General features: G+C 38.4%; 1 protein-coding gene across 1 annotated transcript; it reads left to right on the forward strand.

Moving 5' to 3' along the window:
* Positions 1-6487: 6487 nt before the first annotated feature.
* LOC147888298 (uncharacterized) lies at positions 6488-19231 on the forward strand. Its single transcript, XM_087393315.1, has 3 exons — positions 6488-6568; positions 13830-13878; positions 18610-19231. The coding sequence occupies exons 1-3, from the start codon at positions 6488-6490 to the stop codon at positions 19158-19160; spliced, it is 681 nt and encodes a 226-aa protein (XP_087249441.1). The 3' UTR covers positions 19161-19231.
* The last annotated feature ends 1765 nt before the right edge of the window (positions 19232-20996 follow it).

Genomic DNA, 20996 nt, shown 5'->3' on the forward strand with positions numbered 1-20996 from the left:
CATGAAATAGGCAACCAATGGGGTCTTACTTTTGATGTCTGTCTATATGTATGTATTTATATATGTGTGTCCTTTTATGTCCATTTTATGCTTGAAATAGGTAGCGTGTCAACACGCTGCCTATTTCATGCATTTAGGCCTCAAAAGTAGGACCCCATTGTCTTGTACTTTTGAGGCCTAAATGCATGAAATAGGCAGTGTGTTGATGCGCTGCCTATTTTTGGCATTCAAGCCCTAAAAGTAGGACTCCGTATCTTTGGACTTGCATATCCAAATGCAGGCATATCATATATCAAATCGCATGGCAAGATCCAATTTAAATGGTTTTCATGTCCATTTTCTCCATCTAATAAAACTATATTCATCAAATAATGTTATTTATCAATTTTTGGCTTACCCCCCCAAAATCAGGACCCCTATTGCAAAGAAAGGTAAGTAACACAAGTGCTTAATCTTATTCTCATGAGATAACAAAATGCATGAAATAGGAAACCAATGGGGTCCTACTTTTGCAGTATGTATGTATGTATGTACATACATATATATCTATATGTGTATATATATGTATGTATGTATATATATATATATGTGTGTGTGTGTGTGTGTGTGTGTGTGTGTGTGTGTGTGTGTGTGTATGTATGTATGTATGTATGTATGTATGCATGTATGTATGTATGTATGTGTATATATATTGATGCATATATTGATGTATATATTCATGCATATAGTTTTGATAGATGGAGAAAATAGGCATGAAAACCATCTAAATTGTCTCTTGCCGTTTGATTTGATATAGGACATGACCCCATTTGGATTTGTAAGTCCAAAGATACGGGGTCCTACTTTTAGGGCCTGAATGCCTGAAATAGGCAGTGCATCAATGCACTGCCTATTTCATGCATTTAGGCATCAAAAGTAGGACCCCATTGTGTTGTACTTTTGAGGCCTAAATGCATGAAATAGGCAGCGCATTGATGCATTGCCTATTTCAGGCATTCAGGCCCTAAAAGTAGGACCCCGTATCTTTGGACTTACAAATCCAAATGGGGTCATGTCATACATCAAATCGAATGGCAAGAGCCAATTTAGATGGTTTTCATGCCTATTTTTTCCATTTAATAAAACTATATGCATCAAATAATGTTGTTTATCAATTTTTGGCCTACACCCCCCAAAATCAAGGCCCCCACTGCAAAGAAAGGTAAGGAACACAAGTGCTTGTTCTTATGCTCTCGTGAGACAAAAAAAAAGAGGCATGGTATCCCAAAAATGGCAGTGTGTCAATGCACTACCATTTTTGGGCTACCAGACCTCTTTTTTGTTGTCTCACGAGCATACATATGGAGGTTATTATACAATATAACTAAGCAGTAGTATTGAAGTAGTTCTACAATTTGGATGCATTAAGAGCATTCATATAGCAAGGAAGAATATAATAATTGAATACATTTTTTTTTTCAATACATACTGCTAGTGAGGCTACAAAAAAGAGGCTCTACCCCTCATGATGTCTTTGGGTACAGAATATGAGATTGCTTGATGCTTGGATTGCAGCTGGCAGTGTTGCATGGGCAAAGCCACTATATGCTGCAAGTGCTGGAAATTGATGTATGCCTTAAGTGCTAGAATGTGCAAATCATGGCCAAAATCAAAACCCCTTAGAGATTCCTTGAGGGCTATCATATCCACTTTTTTCCCCTTTTACTGCTACACACATGTCACCTTCAGTAGAGGGCCGAACTATTCGTCATCACAGGCAGCAGGTTCATGGGTCCCTATCCCATGATCCAAGGCACTATTCAAAGACAAAGTATTTTTGACCATTCCCAAATCAAGTTTGCCAATTCCTAATCTGATTGATTTCATTTACTGGACTTGCAATTCCTGTAAAGCCCTTGCTTAAGTTTGAACGAGCCTCTTGATTTTGGGGTTGTAATGGTCGAAAATGGCTTAACGCATTGGCATTTTTTACCATTACACCCCAAAAATCAAGAGGCTCATTCAAGCTTAAACAAGGGCCTTGCAGGTCTTGTTTTTGGGTGGAAGAAGCATGAAAATGGTACACATTAACATGCTGCCATTTTCATGCTTCCCCCCTCCAAAAACAAGACCCCCAAGCTTTTCATTAGAGACACCAAAATGAGGGAAGATCAGAATCTTACAGATGTACATGGCCTTCAAACTAGTCGATGAGGGAAAGTGCACTATTAGGAAAAGAAGCAAGGAGGTGAGGAGGTGAGGAAGCAAGGAGGCGAGGAGCCAAGAGGCAGTCTTGAAGGGCAACAAGAGGGTGGAGGTGGTCGAAAGGAGTAAGCAAGAAAGGGAGGGATGTTTGCAAGAAATGCTTGGATTATTGCTACAAATGCCATTTTTTTGTGTGTGTTTTGCAACATGAAATTTTTATGGCATTTTCCTATAAAAAATTACAACATTGCTGTGATTAATTGCGCTATAAACAACTCAAGCCATAAAGCACCATGGATTAGTACAATAATATACATCATGGATGGATGCATACACTCATATACATCACCGATGGATGCATACACTCACACTCACATCAATTTCCAATATTGTATTAGATGGACCCTTAGCATACATGTGTGCATTGAAGACCATTTCCTACATTGATCCTCGATTTCATAGTTAAATTATTCCCTTTCTCACATTCTAACGTGTGAAGATTTAATGTACATGCATTATGGGAACATTATATTGCATTTTATAACTAACTTTTTTTATGAATGCTTGATACTTGTATTTGGTCAAAGAAGGTATATTATCATTTTTGAATGACAACGTTACTCTATGCTCCATTTTATCCTATATGAGAAACTATGATCACTAGATAGTACATAAACATATTGCTCCATCATATCCTATACTAAAAACTATTATGACCCAAATAGATAATGCCAATTGAGGTTAGTACTTATGACAAGTGATGAAAACATTCTAATGCTATGAATGAGATCTTGTAAATTTTGGATATATAATATGGGTACTATGTTGATTGAGCTATGACTCTTTTCTAAGGAATATTTTCAACTTAATTATACTAAATGCATACTTACAATGGTGAATTGATTCCCATCTATATGTATATTCAAGTTTTACTATATTTGAAAAAAAGCTTTTGCATAAGGTCAAAATTCGAATAGTATTTATATTTGTTTAAGACTACCCATTGAGCTGGCTCCTATCCTTATATTGAACATGATAATGTTCATAAATATTTTATGAATACAATTAGATAGCATTGGATCCCATTTTAGTGGTTGGGAATGAACCCTAAAAGTACCCTAAAATGACTATATATTACCTTATTTGTAGCATGGAAGTGATCATGGTAGAGTGGTATAATCCCTATTTTTCTTTTTTCATAGGTTCTTTTGCTACTCATGATTGGCAGATACACCACGGCATAGATCCAAATAGATATTTGGTTTTTTGCTTCAACTTACTTGACTAGACTTTCCTTGATGATTGTTCGATTGTGTTTGATGAGTGGTCTCATGGCTTAATTGATGCATTAAGTGCAATGTTTTCCTTAAAGCTTTTCATACTACAGGATACGAATTTGCTTATAGGGGTGGAAATAGAAGCTTGCTAATGCCTGGTGCATATTTTCTATTAGATGCAGTAGGATACTAGTTACACAGTGTCTTTGCCAATTATTTCACTTGAATCATGCTCCTACTATGCTTTAGTTTGTGGCACGTGTTGAGTTTAACATAATAGTCTACATGATATTGGATGAGCAATCAACATAATGGTTCACATGCATTCGTTTCTAGTTCCAATAGAACTATCGTTCAGACATTGGTCATAATAGAAGTATGGAAGGATAAAATCTTTTTTTGGCTTCCTAGTTTTTTCAAAGCATGGTATTGTCCAGATTACATAGGTATTTTCACTAAGGAAAATTAATCCTTATGATGAAAATGTGTTTTTTTCCTTTTGACATAGGTGGTTTTGCTTCCATGTTTTTGGATCAAATGTATGGACGATCTTCTGCAAGCATAGAAGACATGATATGTATATGTAGCACATGCTCATGTTTACATATTTTCAATCATATATTCTACCTTGTGATCTATCATTATCTTGATGTGTGGATGTTCAATTTGAGTAGTGTTTGCTTTTTTTATTCGCAAATTTTATGTATTGTTGTGTCTCTACCTCTCCACAATGACTCAAATGTGATAGTATGAGGATGAAAGTGAAGTTAGTTGTGAGTTTCAAGCATGCCTTCATTGTTGGAATATGTTTGATTTGCTTATGATCACATCAAATGTTGTAGCATCATAAATACGCATAGACGCTATGGGAAACAATAGACAAATGATACATGTAACATCCACGAGAACAGAAGACTGATATGCAAGAGAATGATAGAGATTGAAGAACACTATATTTCAAAGCAATAGCTCGTACAACATTTATGTACACAATGGGTTTGGAATGATAGTAATAACATGCATACAGAACCATCTGATGGTTAGAGAAGCAGCTGTTGAAGACTACAACCACTTAGAGATCCGAATCGTCACCCTTGCGGCTAACCTACCCTCGCACACCCCTCTAGTTCATTGCTGCTAACCTGCATGTGGTTATGCAATAACACATGGCACCCACGGTGGACTGTGCGAACCACACATGCACATTCCTGGACTAAAGTTAGATGCCTTACACAGTGCAAAGTGTATGTGCAACAATCATTTTAGGCATAGCCTCGGCAGAGAACCAGGTGCGACAAGTTAAATCTCACCTTCACTTAGTACACAATAATCACAAAGCATCTCATTCTGAAAAAACATCCACTTGATGTAGTCTCAATGCCTGTCTGAACGTCCTTTTTTTAATTTCTCCCCCTTGTCCAAAAGCATCCCTACATTGCGGGCATCTTCAATGTTGCCTGTCCAAAAGTAACCACTATAGTGATGTATGCGCTTAGCTACACAATGACATTTTATTCTGCAAGGCTCTTCCACAGCCATTGCCATAGTTCTACTCTTCATCCGAACTAGAAATGTACTGAACAAGTGCAACAATACCACCCCTCTTGCTCAGAGTCCCGCACCACTACTCTCAAGCAACTTTGTTCGTCGCTCCACTCGAACCAACATCCGCAGTCATCTCCAACTACTGCTTCTGCATGAACATCTTCAATCTTCGATCCTGCTCCAGATCCAATAGCCATTGCAATGGATGAGGCTTGGATCTATCCACTACTTACTATTCAGGCCACTACTCTGTGGGTAATACTTCATCTATCCATGCACCTAGTGGGTGGTAATTGCTGCTACCATCGTTCCTGTGCCATCTCAAGTCTTTGAATCACCATCGGCTCAAAGGAAGGGGATCTAGTAGCCTCAAAAAAGGTGTGTGCTTACTAAAATACTTCCCCAGAAACTTATCTGCCTCTTTCCACCAGGGAGGACAAGGAGGTAATGACAGATTGAGAGAATGGGTGCACAATTCCAACCACAAACAAAGTGAACGCCTTTCTCGCTTCAGCACATCTATTCTTTTGCCATTGCAGAGAACAGCTTCTACAATGCCTTCTACCAACTCTTCGTATTTGGCTTGCCAACCCTCTTCAATCTATACTGACTCCGCAACCACTCCTTTTCCCTTATCCATGCCACTGCCACCAGAAGAAGTGCTAGAACCTTTTGGTCTAGAACTAGTTGGCACCCGTGGACCCTGTTGCAGACCAGAACCCGCACCAGCTCCTGCATCACCATACATCTTGGGTTGTCATTCATGTGAAACCAGCAGCTCCCGATAGGTCTGCAGAACAACCACTGCACTTTATTGTGCCACCTACCTATCCCATTCCGCCCTCACATCACCTTGAAGAGCTTCTAGAAGATCCCATCTTCTCCATGTTAACACTCACATTCCCTGGAAAAGCTTGCAAATACTCCACTAGCGCATTAGTAGTACATCGGCATAGCAACTCTTGCTTAATGCTCGACACATACTCCGCATGTGTGGCCTCTGAATGTGCTTCTGCCACTTGAACTCTGGCTTCAAGTACTGTCATCCGGTCCTCTAGTTGCTGCACCCGCTCCTGCCAACCTCATAGAGACTCATTTTCCCTACACAACTGCATGACTTCTACCTCCAAACTAGTCACTCTATAGGTTCCCCCCCCACACCAATTTGTGAAGTTATCCACGTGAGTAAATGCAAACAAAGCTTCAACGGTACATGCATAGGCTGCAACCAAAAATTAAACCTAGTAGAAGACACTGAAGATACACCCACAGACTCCAAGATCGTCGTTAACACTTATGTCGTCGACACCCTTGTTGCATCAGAGATCGACACTGATGTTGTAGTAGTCATTGTAATCGGTGTTGCTGTACTCTACTAAAGTTGCTCCATCCACCGCTGCATAAGGGAACCTCCCACCACTGGAGTGTCGCCTAGGACCACCGCTGTAATAGACACTGGAGTTATCATCACCTATTTTGCCATGACTGGTAATGCCATCGGTGTAGACACAGCAATTTGCATCATCGCCACCCCACTAGTGGAAACGCTTCCCACACCACCAGTAAGTAAAGGAGTTTAAGGTGCAAGAGGAGATACCACCCCTTGACTAAGGCGAGGCTTCTTCCATTGTTGTTTTGTAGCTACTCCACCAGAAGATCCCTCAGCTTCATTCTGTGCAAGCCCCTCAGGTGCAAGAGTGAGCACCAAGGTAGTCGACCATCAAGGCGCTATAGACTCCAGATGAATGGGAAACAAAATCTCCAATTTTGCTTCTACTTGTTGGGGCTCATACTCCTCCTCTGGAACAGGGAAAACCGTGTCCGCTAGGCAACTTTGATGCATGTAACTATCGGTAATGCCTTCCACATCGATGGTGAAGATAGGAACCAACTCTGGATTTGCCTTGAGAAAGGCTTCCTCCTCATCATCCTCCAATCCATCCGCCATGTTCACCATCTCGGCCAACACAAGTCGGACCGCATTCGCCAATGGTGCTCCCACTCCCATTGTGACCCGCACTTTCTTCTTTCTTCTCCACACTAAAATGACGTTCTACTCCCAATTTTGCTTGACTTTTGCTTGCCGCAACCAAGGCCTACCTAAAAGGACACTATACTTTGGTGTTGTGGATTCCATGTTGAGTACCACAAAGGACACCACGAATGATATACTCGCCACGTCCAACAATGGCCCACAAGATTTCGAGTGGTCAAGAACCCGACATTGATCAGCCATGCAGACTTAGAATGGTGCCGAGTCCCAAGACATCCAACCCATTTCTTGGTAGGTCTTTAAAGTGACAATATTGACCCCTGAAATGCATCTACCAGTACTTGAGCAAAAGTCCGACCTTGTGCCTTCACAAAAATCACCAAAATTCTCATGTCACTCAAAGGGACTATCAGAACTGGGCATGAATCAGCTTGAAATTGCGAGAAATAAGAAATTGGATGAGGGGCTCACTCTCTTGAAACCTATTTAGTCTTGCTCGCTATTTGGGGCTGCTCGCTTTTCTCTGCTCACTTTTTGGTAATCCTCTGTAACCCCCTTCTAAACCCTTGAACTCCCGTGGAGGCAAGAGGCTCCACCCACTATTATGATCAAGCCCTTTTTCTCACCTCTAGACAAATACGAGAGCTACTTTCCACACTTCAACCTACACCTCTCTCTAGAATATGACCCGATGACATATGCTACACTTGTGAACACCTATGCTACAATGAGCAACAACAAGACTGTAGGTGACCAACACCCTAGGAACCTGGACTTGGGAGAGACATTGATAATAATGAGGGACTATAGGATTAATATGTTTGACTTACTACTAATTTAGAAAAGAAGAAACATTTGAGACAGAGACACATTGGCCTAGATGGAGGGTTGGGCTTGAACCATCTCCAAGAGAATTTAGTTGGGCAACAGGGACAAGTAATATTTTCCTTGTGCCGATCCTTATACTTAAGGAAGGACGAGGTAGTGAACACCCTCAATAGGGGCTAGCATAGAAGGGACACACTGAGCCATATGGTTGAGAGGATTTAGACCAAGAACATCCATGAAAAGCAGGGGTGCTTATTGTCTTTAATCCTACATAAGGTAGTTTGGAATGCCAATAGATCTAGGATGAGTGGTATTGTGAGGAAGGCAGATAGATCAGGTGCAAACAAGGAATGAAAAATATACCTTACTTGCTTATGAACTACCCCCTCTCAATTTGGTAGCCCAAACCTAGAATTTGCTTTTTAATGTCTTTGAATCCATCCCAAAAGAGGCACATATTAGAACAAAAATGAGGTCTTGTTGTGAGAAAAATAAGAACACAAGTGAAGAACGTGATACATGCTAGTCATAAGGGACATGGTGCTAGAGAACAAGGTCACCCTCCAAGGCATTTTCATATGGAGTAGTGTGAAAAGAAGGTGCACCTGCCAGTCATAAGGGATAGGGTTCTAGAGAATGAGGTCACCCTCAAGGCATTTTCATATCAGACAGTGTGGATTCCTCTTCCCCAAATAGAGCCATTGAGACCCCTGTTAAGTCCAAGAGACCTTGACACCATAGAAAACTATAAAATGAAGCTATTGAGCATGATTAGAATTGCGGTATTGACAGATACAAAGACATTCCTCCAACCAAACCAAAAGATAGAGATGACATTACCCACACTGCTAAGAGAGCCATAGATTCTCACCTACCCCCAACTGGCTGTAGCTTAGGGGTCAAAAGTAGGAATCCTTATTAGTTTTGGTATTTCACCCTAATCTCCTTTTTAAAGAGGAGCAGATTGACGGTTTTCTTGATGTAGTACATGATGGGATGTTCCTATATGTATGTGTATGCTTATGTCTCCTTTTTTGTCTGTTAAGGCTTAGAGTTTTACTTTTGTAAAAGAAAAATTTGAATTAATATAATATAAACCCTCGTTTTATTGGAAAAAATAATTTAATGCAAACCCCAATTCATCATGTTCTGAGGGAACCATGGCTAGTTCATCTTCTAGTGTATCTCTAGGTCATCACCACTATCACAAGCTCAAATCTCACCTAGTCTAGATCCCAAATACATAGGTGAGATGAGAAGTAGAATTACTTGGTACAATGAACTTGGCTAAAGATGTAGACCCTATTTTGCATACTTTTTAGGATTAATTTATCATGACGAGCATTTTCATCATTTGCGTTTGACATGTACTTGCATTATGACTATTCATTCCTTAATTTCATCATGATTATCTCAAGCTATTTGATCCAAAATATGATGCAAAATCATCACTATTTTTAAAATTGGTGGTGTGGATTTTGGATCTATTAGAAATTAATTTCTATATGTTTTAAAGTATCAATGATGGTATGCATATTCGTATTGAGTTTGATACTTGCATCAATATTTTACTTGATAATGATGTCAACATATATGTTGGCATTTCCTTGGTATTATTATTAAAAAGTGGTTTATAATATGAAACTTTATATTGACCTTAATAGTGATGGTAATACCATTAACTAGTGTTCTAGCATTTGGAACCAACATTTCTTCTAAATGCCTAAAAACATTCAAAAGCACAATAGAAATGGGATGATATGTGGTAGTTTGGCATGGGCATTATAAGACCAAATAGTTAGGTGGGACCATATTCACTAGTATGCTATCTTATATGATTTCTTCTATTTTTTAAGACCATGATGTTAACCCGGGGGGTCCACTAGGGTTTATCGTATGCTACCACATGAGTGTAAGGGAGGGGGGTTATATAAGGGAAGGAAGGTACATTTTATAAGGTAAGGTCCCGTAAATAGGGGTAGATAAGCAGAATTTTCATATATTTATTACACGCAGGTGACGTCTCCTTATTACTACTAGTGAATCCCTCGTGGATGTTAATGGCATAGAATAAATCTTTTCCAAGTTGCTTGTTCTTTATTTTCTTTTGTGTTGAAGCTAGATGTTTGAGAGATGATTGGGAGTTGATTCACATCATCCCATTGAGTACATCTCTATTGGAGATGGGGCTATTAATGGCAAGAGAGTATAAACCATGTGAAGTTTGATCACGTAACAAAGACCTTTCTTTACTCACATCAAATAATTCTTATGGAGGCAAAGAAACATCCAAGGATATAGGTAGTTGATAACTCCTTATGAAAATCTACACTTCTTAATTAAATGAAAGGGTGCTAGATCTCCTTCACAAAACTACTACTACTATAACTCTGGCTCTTCCCACTATAGCTCTTTCTATCTCTCCCACTAAAGCTTATGAACTAAAGAAAGGAAGGAATATGATTGCCATAAAGGGAAAAATCTTTTGCAATGTGACTTTATAAGGTAAGGAATAGTGAGCATTGATGCATTGTTTGATCATTACGAAGATATTGGAAGGCAAGTGTCTTTGATCCTAGCAAGTGCTTGTTGTGTATGCTAGTAAACCTCAAAGACCAAAAGGTGCAGTTTTATGAAGAAGATAAATACAGAGAGATGGTAGATATATTGAGGAGCTAGAGATTAGAGCTAGAGATTATAACTATGATCAGGTATACTACTACCATAATGTTTGAGGAAGGGTCAATTGCAATGGATTCTAACATCCAAACAAATTATGATGATTGAACTATTCTATAGATTGAGTCTTCTATTTTTATGAGGCCTTAGGAGGTTTTCATTTTACCCATTTATAATGTATTTGTCATATACATTTATATTTTGTGGGGTTTTGGCATGAGCCTTAGATTATAAATCTATAATATTATTATATTTTTCAAAATTGTGTCAAATCATTACCACTTTTTTTGGTACATTGTTAAAATTTTGAGATTTATTCAAGTGTAATTCTACTCAAGTTATTATAAATGTATTATTTCTTAGCTTCATAATCATATATATAGTTTTGCATTAATCCATGACAAATTATCTTCTTAATATGTTGTATAATCCTCATCCACAAAAATACATTGTGATAAAAACTAAAAAACTTGGACCTTTTTTAAAAATAAATATTGCTCAAATACATTATCAAAACTTTGAAGTTTGAATAGGACTCAACAATGCATGCACTCTCTTGTATGAAAGAATTCACTTTAATATTTTATATAAGGATTAAAAAAATGATTGTCAAAGATATGGATTTTGGTTATATTGATTAGAGAGTCATTTGACAAGAGCCCCATGGATTGGAGCATTCATCATATTGATTAGAGAATTGTTTGAGAAGAGTATTAGGGTTGTGGTAATCATAGTGACTTATATTTATCAAAATGTTTGGGAAGAATCTTATGGGTTGTGTTAATCATAGTGGCTTACATAAAAACAACATGTGAAATACAAAATGGTAATCAAAATAGTTTTGTACTTTGGGAAATGATAGTGGCTTGTATAAAATTAACATGTAAAATAAAAAAGGGTAATCACAACATTTTTACACTTTGGGTAATGTCACAGAACAACCATGATTTTCTCACATTTTCACACTTTGGGTAATGTTAGAGAAAAACCATGATTTTCCCACATTTTCTTTAAATATTTTGCAATACCAAATTACTTTTCAAATATATGGGTTTTTGGTATGATTTTGCAATTAAAGGGGTAAAGCGTTTTTTCTTAGAATGCACACAAATTGCAAAAGTAATTGTTTTTTTGCCAAGTGTTAAGGGAATCCTTTCAAATCTAGAAAGTGGAACCCATGTAACACTACTTTTCCAAATGCAATTACATTATAGAAAGTCTAATACATAAGGTTTTTATTTATGCAATTAGAGGGGGAAAAGATGACAAAATTTATAGAGTTAACCTTACTTAGAAACCAATATATAGGGAGGGTTTTGGTATTATATATCGATCACATGTGATAGGGACACAAATCTTTATATAGTGGTACATTTAAGTGTTAGACCTTAACAAGATAATCAAATTAAAAGCTCTTTGAAAGACTTGTTCTTATTTTATGAACTTTGACATGTTTGAGAATGTAACCCTAGACATTAAAAAAATTAAATTTGTACAAAGGGTTTTGTTGAGGTCCCAAGCACACATGTGAAAAGTTCCTATAGGAAATTTGGATATTCTAGGGAATGTAATGGGTTAACAAATGTTTACTACTTGAATTATATAACCATGCAAACTATGGTATTGTTCACGTCTGTAAAATATAATCTATTTAGTTTTCTTTTACTATTTACCATTTTAAAAGTTTCATGCAACTTTGATTTTTATATCTAGAATCTATCAATAATAATTGTGATGAATGAAAATACAAAATGTGTGCATCTAGTAGATTAAGTTATAGAAGTACACTCTATATAGTCATTGTCAAAGTTGTTTATAAGTTTAACATATACACATCATTGCCAAAGTAGGTTTATTGACATTGATATAGGTTGAAAATGGCACATCTTTAAAATAATGTAAGCTTAGTCTAAGCATTATGAAATATCCTTAGCATGACATTAAAGATTAGAAAGTGACCTTGACATATCCTAGTGTCAAAAATGTTTTTATCAAGTTGACTGTGTCATACTACTATGGCGGCTCATGAGTGGCTTACGTAAATGTTTAAAATATAAGTGTGTGATGCCTTCAACTATATAATTAATAAAAGAAGTGAACAACCTTAGTCGACTCAAATTCTTTTTAAGAGAAAAGATTACACTTTACAAATCAAATTTCTTGGAATTGATGTTGATGGTGATGATTAAAAGTTCCATGAACTACTTTGAGACTTTAATAACAGTTTGAATAATGTTCAAATTTAATATTTATTTGTAGTAGCTTACAATTTATTGAATATGCATTTCTACTAAATGCATGACGGGCCTTATCTTGATGGATTTTTGTTCCCAAAGTGTACATTATATTAAGGAAGATATCAAATGTGAATAATGAAAGATTTCAAGATGGTGTCCTAGCTATAATCAGCTAGATGGTGACAAAGAGAAAATCGTACATTTACCAAAATTTTGGTTTTCTTTAATCGTCATCATGGGAAGGGAGGGATTTCCTACTTCAGAGATTAAATGTAAAAGTCCCATTTGTATATACCTGCAATGGCCATAAGACCTTAGTTATTGCCTATATTTTATTTAGCAAAGAATCCTTATGTACATCATTTTATGCAATGTACAAGGCAACCACCATGAGCATGGTTGAGTTAAGATACTTGGGTAACTAAACAAGTATAGGCTCTCTTTTATTATTACCAAGAAAAGGAATGGACTTTATCATGAAGGATTTAAATGTTCTAGCTTTCCATGAAATCAATTTGGAATACGTGACCTACAATACATGTATATACCATTTTTATGGTAAACACTCTAAGCAAAATGCTTCAATGCACAATATGGAATGTTGTTTCAAAATGCTTCAATGCATAATATGGAATGTTGGTTGTCATGAACTAGGAAAAGATCATGAACATGAGTTTTCCTTGAGAGATTTTTTTCATGGAGGAATGGGGAGTCGGGAGTCATGTTCCTTTCTTATATGTCAATGTCTAGAGGACACTGCCCCTATAATTAGGGGAGATTTGGGGTCTCAAAAGGGCCTCCAATTAGTGTTTCCTAATTTCAAGGGATTAGAGAGGGATTTGAGGTGTACCAATGAGAGTGCTCCTTTGTGTGGGACAATGGTACATTGAGGTGTACAAAAGGACATGTGCATTTATGGGTGGGGAGATCTCTCACCCATGGTCTAGATCCATGGTCCTCACTCCTAGCCATTGATCTAGTCTCCAATCCAAGGGTGACATTCAAATTTATGGTAGATCACTCCCAGCTATTAGATCAAGGGGAAGATCCAAGGGACGGATGAGAGGAAAGTGTGATTCAATCTAGGCCATAGATCAAGGGGTGGATCCAAGAGAGGAGATGCGAAAGAAAAAGCGCTTCAATCTAAGCCATAGATCAAGGGATGGATCCAAGGAAGGGGATGGATGCAAAATGCACTTCAATATGGGCCATAGATCAAGCATGGATCCAAGGGAGGAGGTGAGAGAAAGAGGCGCTTCAATCCGAGCCATCCAATATGGCGCTTCTGAAACCTTAAAGGTAATTATCTTCAACACAAATTCACCATTTAATCAAGTGGAGAAGAAGAGCACAATCACACCACAAAAACGATAGCAGACTGGGTACAGTCTCCCCCCCTAGATGAGTGGCTCACGCTTCCTCATCTAGAGTATTTATTATATTTCATAAAAGCACAAGGAGCCAAAATTATCCCTCTCTTCCAAAATGAGGGATTTGCTTTACATAGCCATCTTAGGGACCAAAAATGAATTATGTCCACTACAAAATATATTGCTCAAACTTGCAATAATAAAGCAAATACATAATTGGCTCATGGCCATATATAATGCGTTGTGCAACACCTCGATCAATACCCTCGCACTAACTCCAATCCTCACTACAAGTTCCATCACCTATACTCAAGCTGCCAATTACATTAGTTATTAACAATCGATTGAACGAATCACCGAATCAACCAATCCCAACATAGCTACGCTCAAAGCACAATAATTAAGCATAACACCAATAACTCTAGCGACATCAGTATTAACATGGAATCACCCACAATACCGACCATCTAGCATGGCAAAACACAAGCTAGTTGAATGTGTCCCCAACTAACCACACAAAGTATCCACTAGGACCTCCGCCGCTTCTGGTGCGCTCCTATGGAGTACTTTGCCATAGTCACACTTGACTAAAATAATAATGTCCAAAGTAAGATATACCAGAAGTATAATTTTCGTAACATCCCTCTTGCTTGGATTGCACAACTGACCTCAGTTGCATGTTTGATTATAAGAACTAATGAGATCTAGAAAAGTTCGAAAGAACCGCTCAGGCATCCACTGAGCATCATCTCTCGGATGATTCTTAAATTTGAGCAAGTATTCAACATAGACATTTCCTTTTTGGGCCGAGGTCTGTTGATGATCAATAATGCATTCAGGTTCTAGAATTTCTTCTTCATCAACAATCAATGGAGCCTCTTCATAAACAGGATGAATAGGTAAAGGTCCTTTGAAGGACTTTAAGTGGCTGATATGAAAAGCATTATGTATTTTCCAATTATTAGGTAATTCAAGCCTATAAGCTAGATCATTGATTTTCTGAATCACCTTGAAAAGTCCATAAAAACGAGGGGACATCTTGATTACTGGCTATTTCTCAACACTCTTCAATCTTCTCTTCTCAATCTGAAGAAGTAGATAATCACCTTCTTTAAAAAGCATGTGTTTCTGTTTCTTATTAGCTTGTTTTGTGTACTTCTCTTGAGCGATTGCAATGGCTTCTCGAACCTCTTTGAGAATATTTTGATAGTCATGGGTAAATGCATCTCTGGCCTCCACTCTATGGGTCAATTGTGTGATAGGAATAGGTAAAACCTTCCCATAGATAATCTCAAAGGGTGCTCTTCCAGTTGCAGAATGAGGAGTATTATTATAAGCAAACTGTAAGAGATGAAGATATTTGTCCCAAGTCTTTGGTTGACTTCCCACATAAGCTCTTATCATATCCAAAATAGTACTATTTGTAACTTCAGTTTGTCCATTCGATTCTGGATGAAAAGTTGATGAAAAATCTAACTTAGTGCCTAGATTATGAAAAAATGCAGTCCAAAAATTAGTGCAAAACTTCGAATCTTGATCAGACACTATAATCTTTGGCAAGCCATATTGAACAAAGATATGCTTGATGAATAGATGTGCAGCTTGCTGAGTTTGTTAAAGTCTTCTTGCATGGGATGAAATAAGCTTGCTTACTAAAGCGATCTACTATCGTCCATATCATATCATTTTGATTTGCTGTAGTAGGAAAACCTATTATGAAATCCATAGATATTTGTTCCCAAGTTTGCGTAGGAATAGGCAAAGGCATTAGCAATCCTGGGGTCTTTCCTTTATAACTCTTGATCTTTTGACAAGTGATGCGTTCGGCTACAAACTTAGCCACATCTTTTCTTATAGTAGGCCAATGAAATTCCCTCACTATCACTTGTAAAGTGGCAATCACTCCCCTATGTCCCATATATGGTGGTTGGTGCATTTCCTCCATTACAATTTGTCTAAAGGGTCAAGTGATGCATAATTTCTTTCGATAAAAGAGGTATCCATCATTGCATGAATAGTCCAACACAGGATTCCAATTATTATTCTCTAATTTGTTCCATATATCAAAAAAGTCTGCATCCCCTTGATAAGAATTCTTCATACTTTTGAAAGGCTAGGTCTCTACAGCAGTGATGTGATTAATACTTGGCTTTTTGCTAAGAGCATCAGCAACTACATTTTCTTTTCTAGGTTGATACTGAATCATGGGCTGAAAACTCTGTATAAATGATGCCCACTTATGTGTCTATCAAATATTAGTGGCTGAATCAACAAATGCTTGATACTTTGCTGATCGATTTTGATAAGAAATTTAGCTCCCATCAAATAATGTTTCCACATTTGTAAGGCATGCACAACAACGGCGGTTAATTCTTTATCATATGTACTATAATTGCATTCTGCTGGTTTTAATTTTTGGCTCTCATATGCTATTGGATGTCCATCTTGCATAAGTCCGGCTCCAATTCCATATCTACTAGCATCGGCTACAACTACAAAGAATGGTCTAGAGAAATCGGGTAGTTGCAACACAGGAGCTTGTGTGAGAGCTTCTTTCAAAGCTATAAAATATTTATCATGACACTCGGTCCATAAGAAATGCTTAGCTTTTCTAAGAAGGTCTGTCAATGGATGTGCAATGTATGCAAAATTCTTGACAAACTTTCTGTAAAAGCTACACAATCCCAAGAATGATCTTAATTCATTTATATCTCAAGGTTTGGATCTACTCGAATCCCATCAGTGGATATAATGTGACCCAAATACTCTATCTGATCTTGAAAGAAACTACTCTTTTCACGATTTATGTACAATTGATTTTCTTTCAAGAGTGAAAAGACTAGCTTCAGATGTTCCTTAAACACCAAAATATCATCGAAAAATACTACCACACAATCTTGGTGTTTAAGAAAGATTCAGTTCATCATTCTACTAAAAGTAGCTGGAGCATTAGTTAGCCCAAAAGGCATAACTAGGAACTCATAATGTCCTGTTTGAGTTCTAAAGGTAGTCTTGTATATATCCTCTTCTACCATACAAACTTGATGATAGCCGGATTTGAGATCTATCTTACTAAAGACCTTGGCCCCTTTCAATTTGTCCAAAAGATCATCAATCCTAGGGATTGGATATTTGTTCTTCACTGTGATTTTGTTTAGTGCACGATAATCTATGCACATTCGATAGGTTCCATTTGTCTTTTCAACTAATAAGATAGGTGCTCCATAAGGAGAACTACTGGGTCTTATCAATCCTCTCTCTATCAGTTCCTCCACTTACTTTTGAATTTCTTTTTGCTCTAGCTGGTTGACTCTATAAGGAGCTTTGCAAGGTGGAGTATTGCAAGGTAGGATTTCTATCCCTCTCCTTCACCGCTCACTCCCTCGAGCTCCCTCGCTCCCTCTCCTCACTGCTCATCCTCACTCTGCTCTATCGACTCATCCCCCACCCTTCCCTATTGTCCCTCCACTCTCTTGCTCCTTTTGGCCCTCCCTCCACCGGCTCAGCCCCGCCTTCCCTCCCACTCCCTTTACTCCGCTCTATCTCTCAAGGGACATACTGGCCTACTCGATATGGGACATGAGAGAGTCAGAAATAAGGGTGATATCAAGGAGAGAGATATTAACATGGCAGGGAGATATTTACTCGAGATATTTCGAGAATGACGGCGACAGCGAGGCCAGATACCTTAGTCTAATGATGCATAGTTTAATTCATGTGCTTGTATTAATTTCACATAACCCTATGTATATCTCTTAGCTTAATTCTTAAGAGCATCAACTTGAGGAGAAAGGTAATTGAAAAGGCCTTTATTTCTCAATTAACAAATTCAATTGGTTCCTTAAGTGAAAGGGTAGAGTACCCCAAAAGCGAAGGTGAAAGGGATACTTTTGAAATTTCATGCAAAGGAGGGAGTTGAATTCAAGGCATCAATTACAAGTGAGAAGGTCTTATCACATGAAGATGATGTAGGAGAACACGAGAGACTCCTCATTAACCTCTTGCTTTTCCACCCTACCCCTTCATTAAGTAATACATTTTTAGGCACCTATTTCATCACATCAACAAAAAGTTGTATAATAGATTGGGCGTAATCTTTTCCGTGGGGAAAAGAATGAATGTTCTTTGACCATTCAAAAACGTCATAGAGAATGTTTCGTGGCTTTGTGGGCAATTCATTGGACGCACCTACCATTCATCGTCTGTCTCATTTGCCCAAACCTGATGCGAGCTCCCTCGCTCTCTCCCTTGATATCCATTTGTTCATCGGTGGCCTCTTGTTGAGCTTCACGACCGTATTCGCAAACTCCAGTTTCGATCTAGCTGCACAATCAGCTCGCATGGCTGCAGAGCAACCAGTGCCTCCAAACAGGTGCGCCACATCCAGGTAGCGTTTTCCATTCTCTCTCGTTTATGTTATTTGCCGAACTAGTGTAACAGGACTTACATGCCTACAACGTATTTGTTTCGACACCTTGTCAGCGGTGCAAATGCAGGCGACAGTGAAGAGGAATCGGAGAAGTCCTTTGACGACGAGATTCGCATTCATGTCACCGCATTGGATGAGGTTGTGAGTGTGAATTCTTTCTTTACGGGAGCCGTTTTCATTGGCCTATCGTTGAGCAATGAAAATAGCCTCTTGTCGAAAGGAGCGGATGACCCTTGCCACGCATCCATGAACATTGTCAGGCAACTTGTGGTTTTCGAAGTGATCGCCTTCAGTTGCTTCCTCATGTCTAGTCTCGTGGCACAGGGTTTGAAGCTCCAGTTGACCATTTGCAGCGCCAAAAAAGACCTCACCAGACGAGGGTCGCTTGTCTCCACTAGCTCCAAATCGCTCAGGCTAGGTATGCTTGTTACCGCTTGTGGATCTATTGTAGGGACGGTGTTTCTCATGCTATCTATAATCAATGTCATCCAGTTACGACTGGGGGTGCTGGTCTGCAGTAGCATGTGGTCGAAAGTGGCCGCGATTCCTCTTATCGTCTTAGTGACCACGGGGGGTGGACTGTTCATCTCTACGGTTTTGTTTGCTTTCCTGCGCTAGCAGCGAAAACGGTGATGGTGGAGACGCCAGAAACATCGTTGATTTTATGACATCAGAAGTAGAAAACGCATGGTGTCACCGCTGATAGACATAAGAATTCACGCCAAGTGCACACGACTGCGGAACTTCTAAGCATAAAGAAATGAGGGGGCTCGTATGCTCGTCGTTGGAGGGAGGCATTCAGCCTTACCACCTTAGGTGACATTGTTGCCTTCTTGAATTGTACACCAAACATTTGTGGTTGTGCCTTCAATTCTACACCAAGCATTTCCACAAACACAAGCATGGCTACTACTATATGATCTCACACTCTCAATGAGAAATGCTTAGGAGCTATATGATCTCACACTCTCAATGAGAAATCCCTTCCTAAGAAGGCACTATCAAAGGATATTCATTTAACTTTCCTCTTTGGTGGGCTGAAATATGACATGATACCCCTCTCTTATTGTGCGATGGGTGGTTGCCATATATGCATTGCATGAAGGGAACACCATAGTACATCCCTTCAAATATATTTCCTTCATACCAAAGTACTGTGTATGGAATTTTTCCCTAGCTAGCTCGAATTAGCATAAGATGAAGTAAGCCCACCAACAAAAGCCAAAGACAAATTTCTTTAATAAACTAACATGAATAGATTTAACATGTTGCCATTCTATTTTAGGAGCATTGTGGGGTCTCTCTATTAATCTCTTTCCTCTCTTCAAATTGCTTCTCTAAGGAATTAGATTTCTTCTTTTATCTTCTTTCTTCTCAAGTTGGCTAAAATGGGTAGGATGAGGATATATGCTTGCTAGCAGTGGGTGCCATGAATGATTTCCTCTCCTTTTAGGAAATTTTATCTTCACTTAAAAAGTAACATATGAATAAGACCCAATGTCCTAGATCTCCAATTGGGTCTTATATCTACACAAGGAACGAAGGAGATTTGGCTAGTAAAAAATAAAGATATTTTTCCTTAAGAGGTTCAGTTAACCTTGTGTCTCTTCTTCACACATGTTCTACAAAATCTTAGAAACATTCTTCTATATATAAAACCATTTGTATACTAGTATTAATGTACATAAAGAAACCCACCAAAAAAAAGACATAAGTGTAAAAAAGACAAGAACTGTAGAGCTTAATAAACTGCTTAAATATTTACACCCTTGAAGCTCTAGCCTCTTATACTATTAATTAGTCTTTTAAGCAGTGCGAGTAATTAGACCTTATTTAGCATGTACCAATGGGAGACCAATGGGCCTTCAAAAGCTAGAAGTCTATAGCCTATGTAAGAATGTTAAAACATAGCAAGATAAGTGATTTAACGTGAAGCTAGTTGTGTGTGTGTGCGTGTGTGTGTGTGTGAGAGAGAGAGAGAGAGAGAGAGAGAGAGGGGTGTGGGATGTTCAGTAATCATTAACACATAAAGAAAGATTCAAGTTGTAATTTTATTAAAAAATTTATTGTAATAGAGTGAGGGGATATCATTAATGCATAGAGAAAGATGGAACCCATACAGCACAGCCATAAAAAGGCCTTTTGTGAGCATGTCATCTAAGGTGGTGACATGCAGATGTGGGGGAAATCAACTATGGGAACAAAGGGTCTCCACTAGTGCTAGCATTTCTACTCCAAGTGAGTGCAGATAACATTGGGATCACAGAGCATCAAGGATGGGTGGGAGTACGCATGGTGAAGATGAGTGAGTAAGTAGCAGATGGGCAGGGGAGCAGATGAGTGACAAGAGCGAAAAAGAGCTAGAGGAGGGGTGCTCGATGGTAGGTGAGCGTTGGCTGATAATTTTAACCTCCAGCCCGGTGGAATCGTAGCCACGATAGATGTGGCTGTAAT

Source organism: Dipteris shenzhenensis, chromosome 22 (assembly GCF_047967505.1).
Source record: "Dipteris shenzhenensis isolate YYH24624 ecotype China chromosome 22, Dip_SZ_1.0, whole genome shotgun sequence".
In the NCBI taxonomy this organism is placed as follows: domain Eukaryota; kingdom Viridiplantae; phylum Streptophyta; class Polypodiopsida; order Gleicheniales; family Dipteridaceae; genus Dipteris; species Dipteris shenzhenensis.

Bases quoted from the DNA above. Each gene is read 5' to 3' on its own strand.
- LOC147888298 (XM_087393315.1), top strand. From the start codon at position 6,488: ATGACTGGTAATGCCATCGGTGTAGACACAGCAATTTGCATCATCGCC. The intron at 6,569-13,829 runs GTAAGTAAAGGA...GATTCAATCTAG, and splicing joins AAACGCTTCCCACACCACCA to GCCATAGATCAAGGGGTGGA. The intron at 13,879-18,609 runs GCTTCAATCTAA...GTGCAAATGCAG, and splicing joins GGAGATGCGAAAGAAAAAGC to GCGACAGTGAAGAGGAATCG.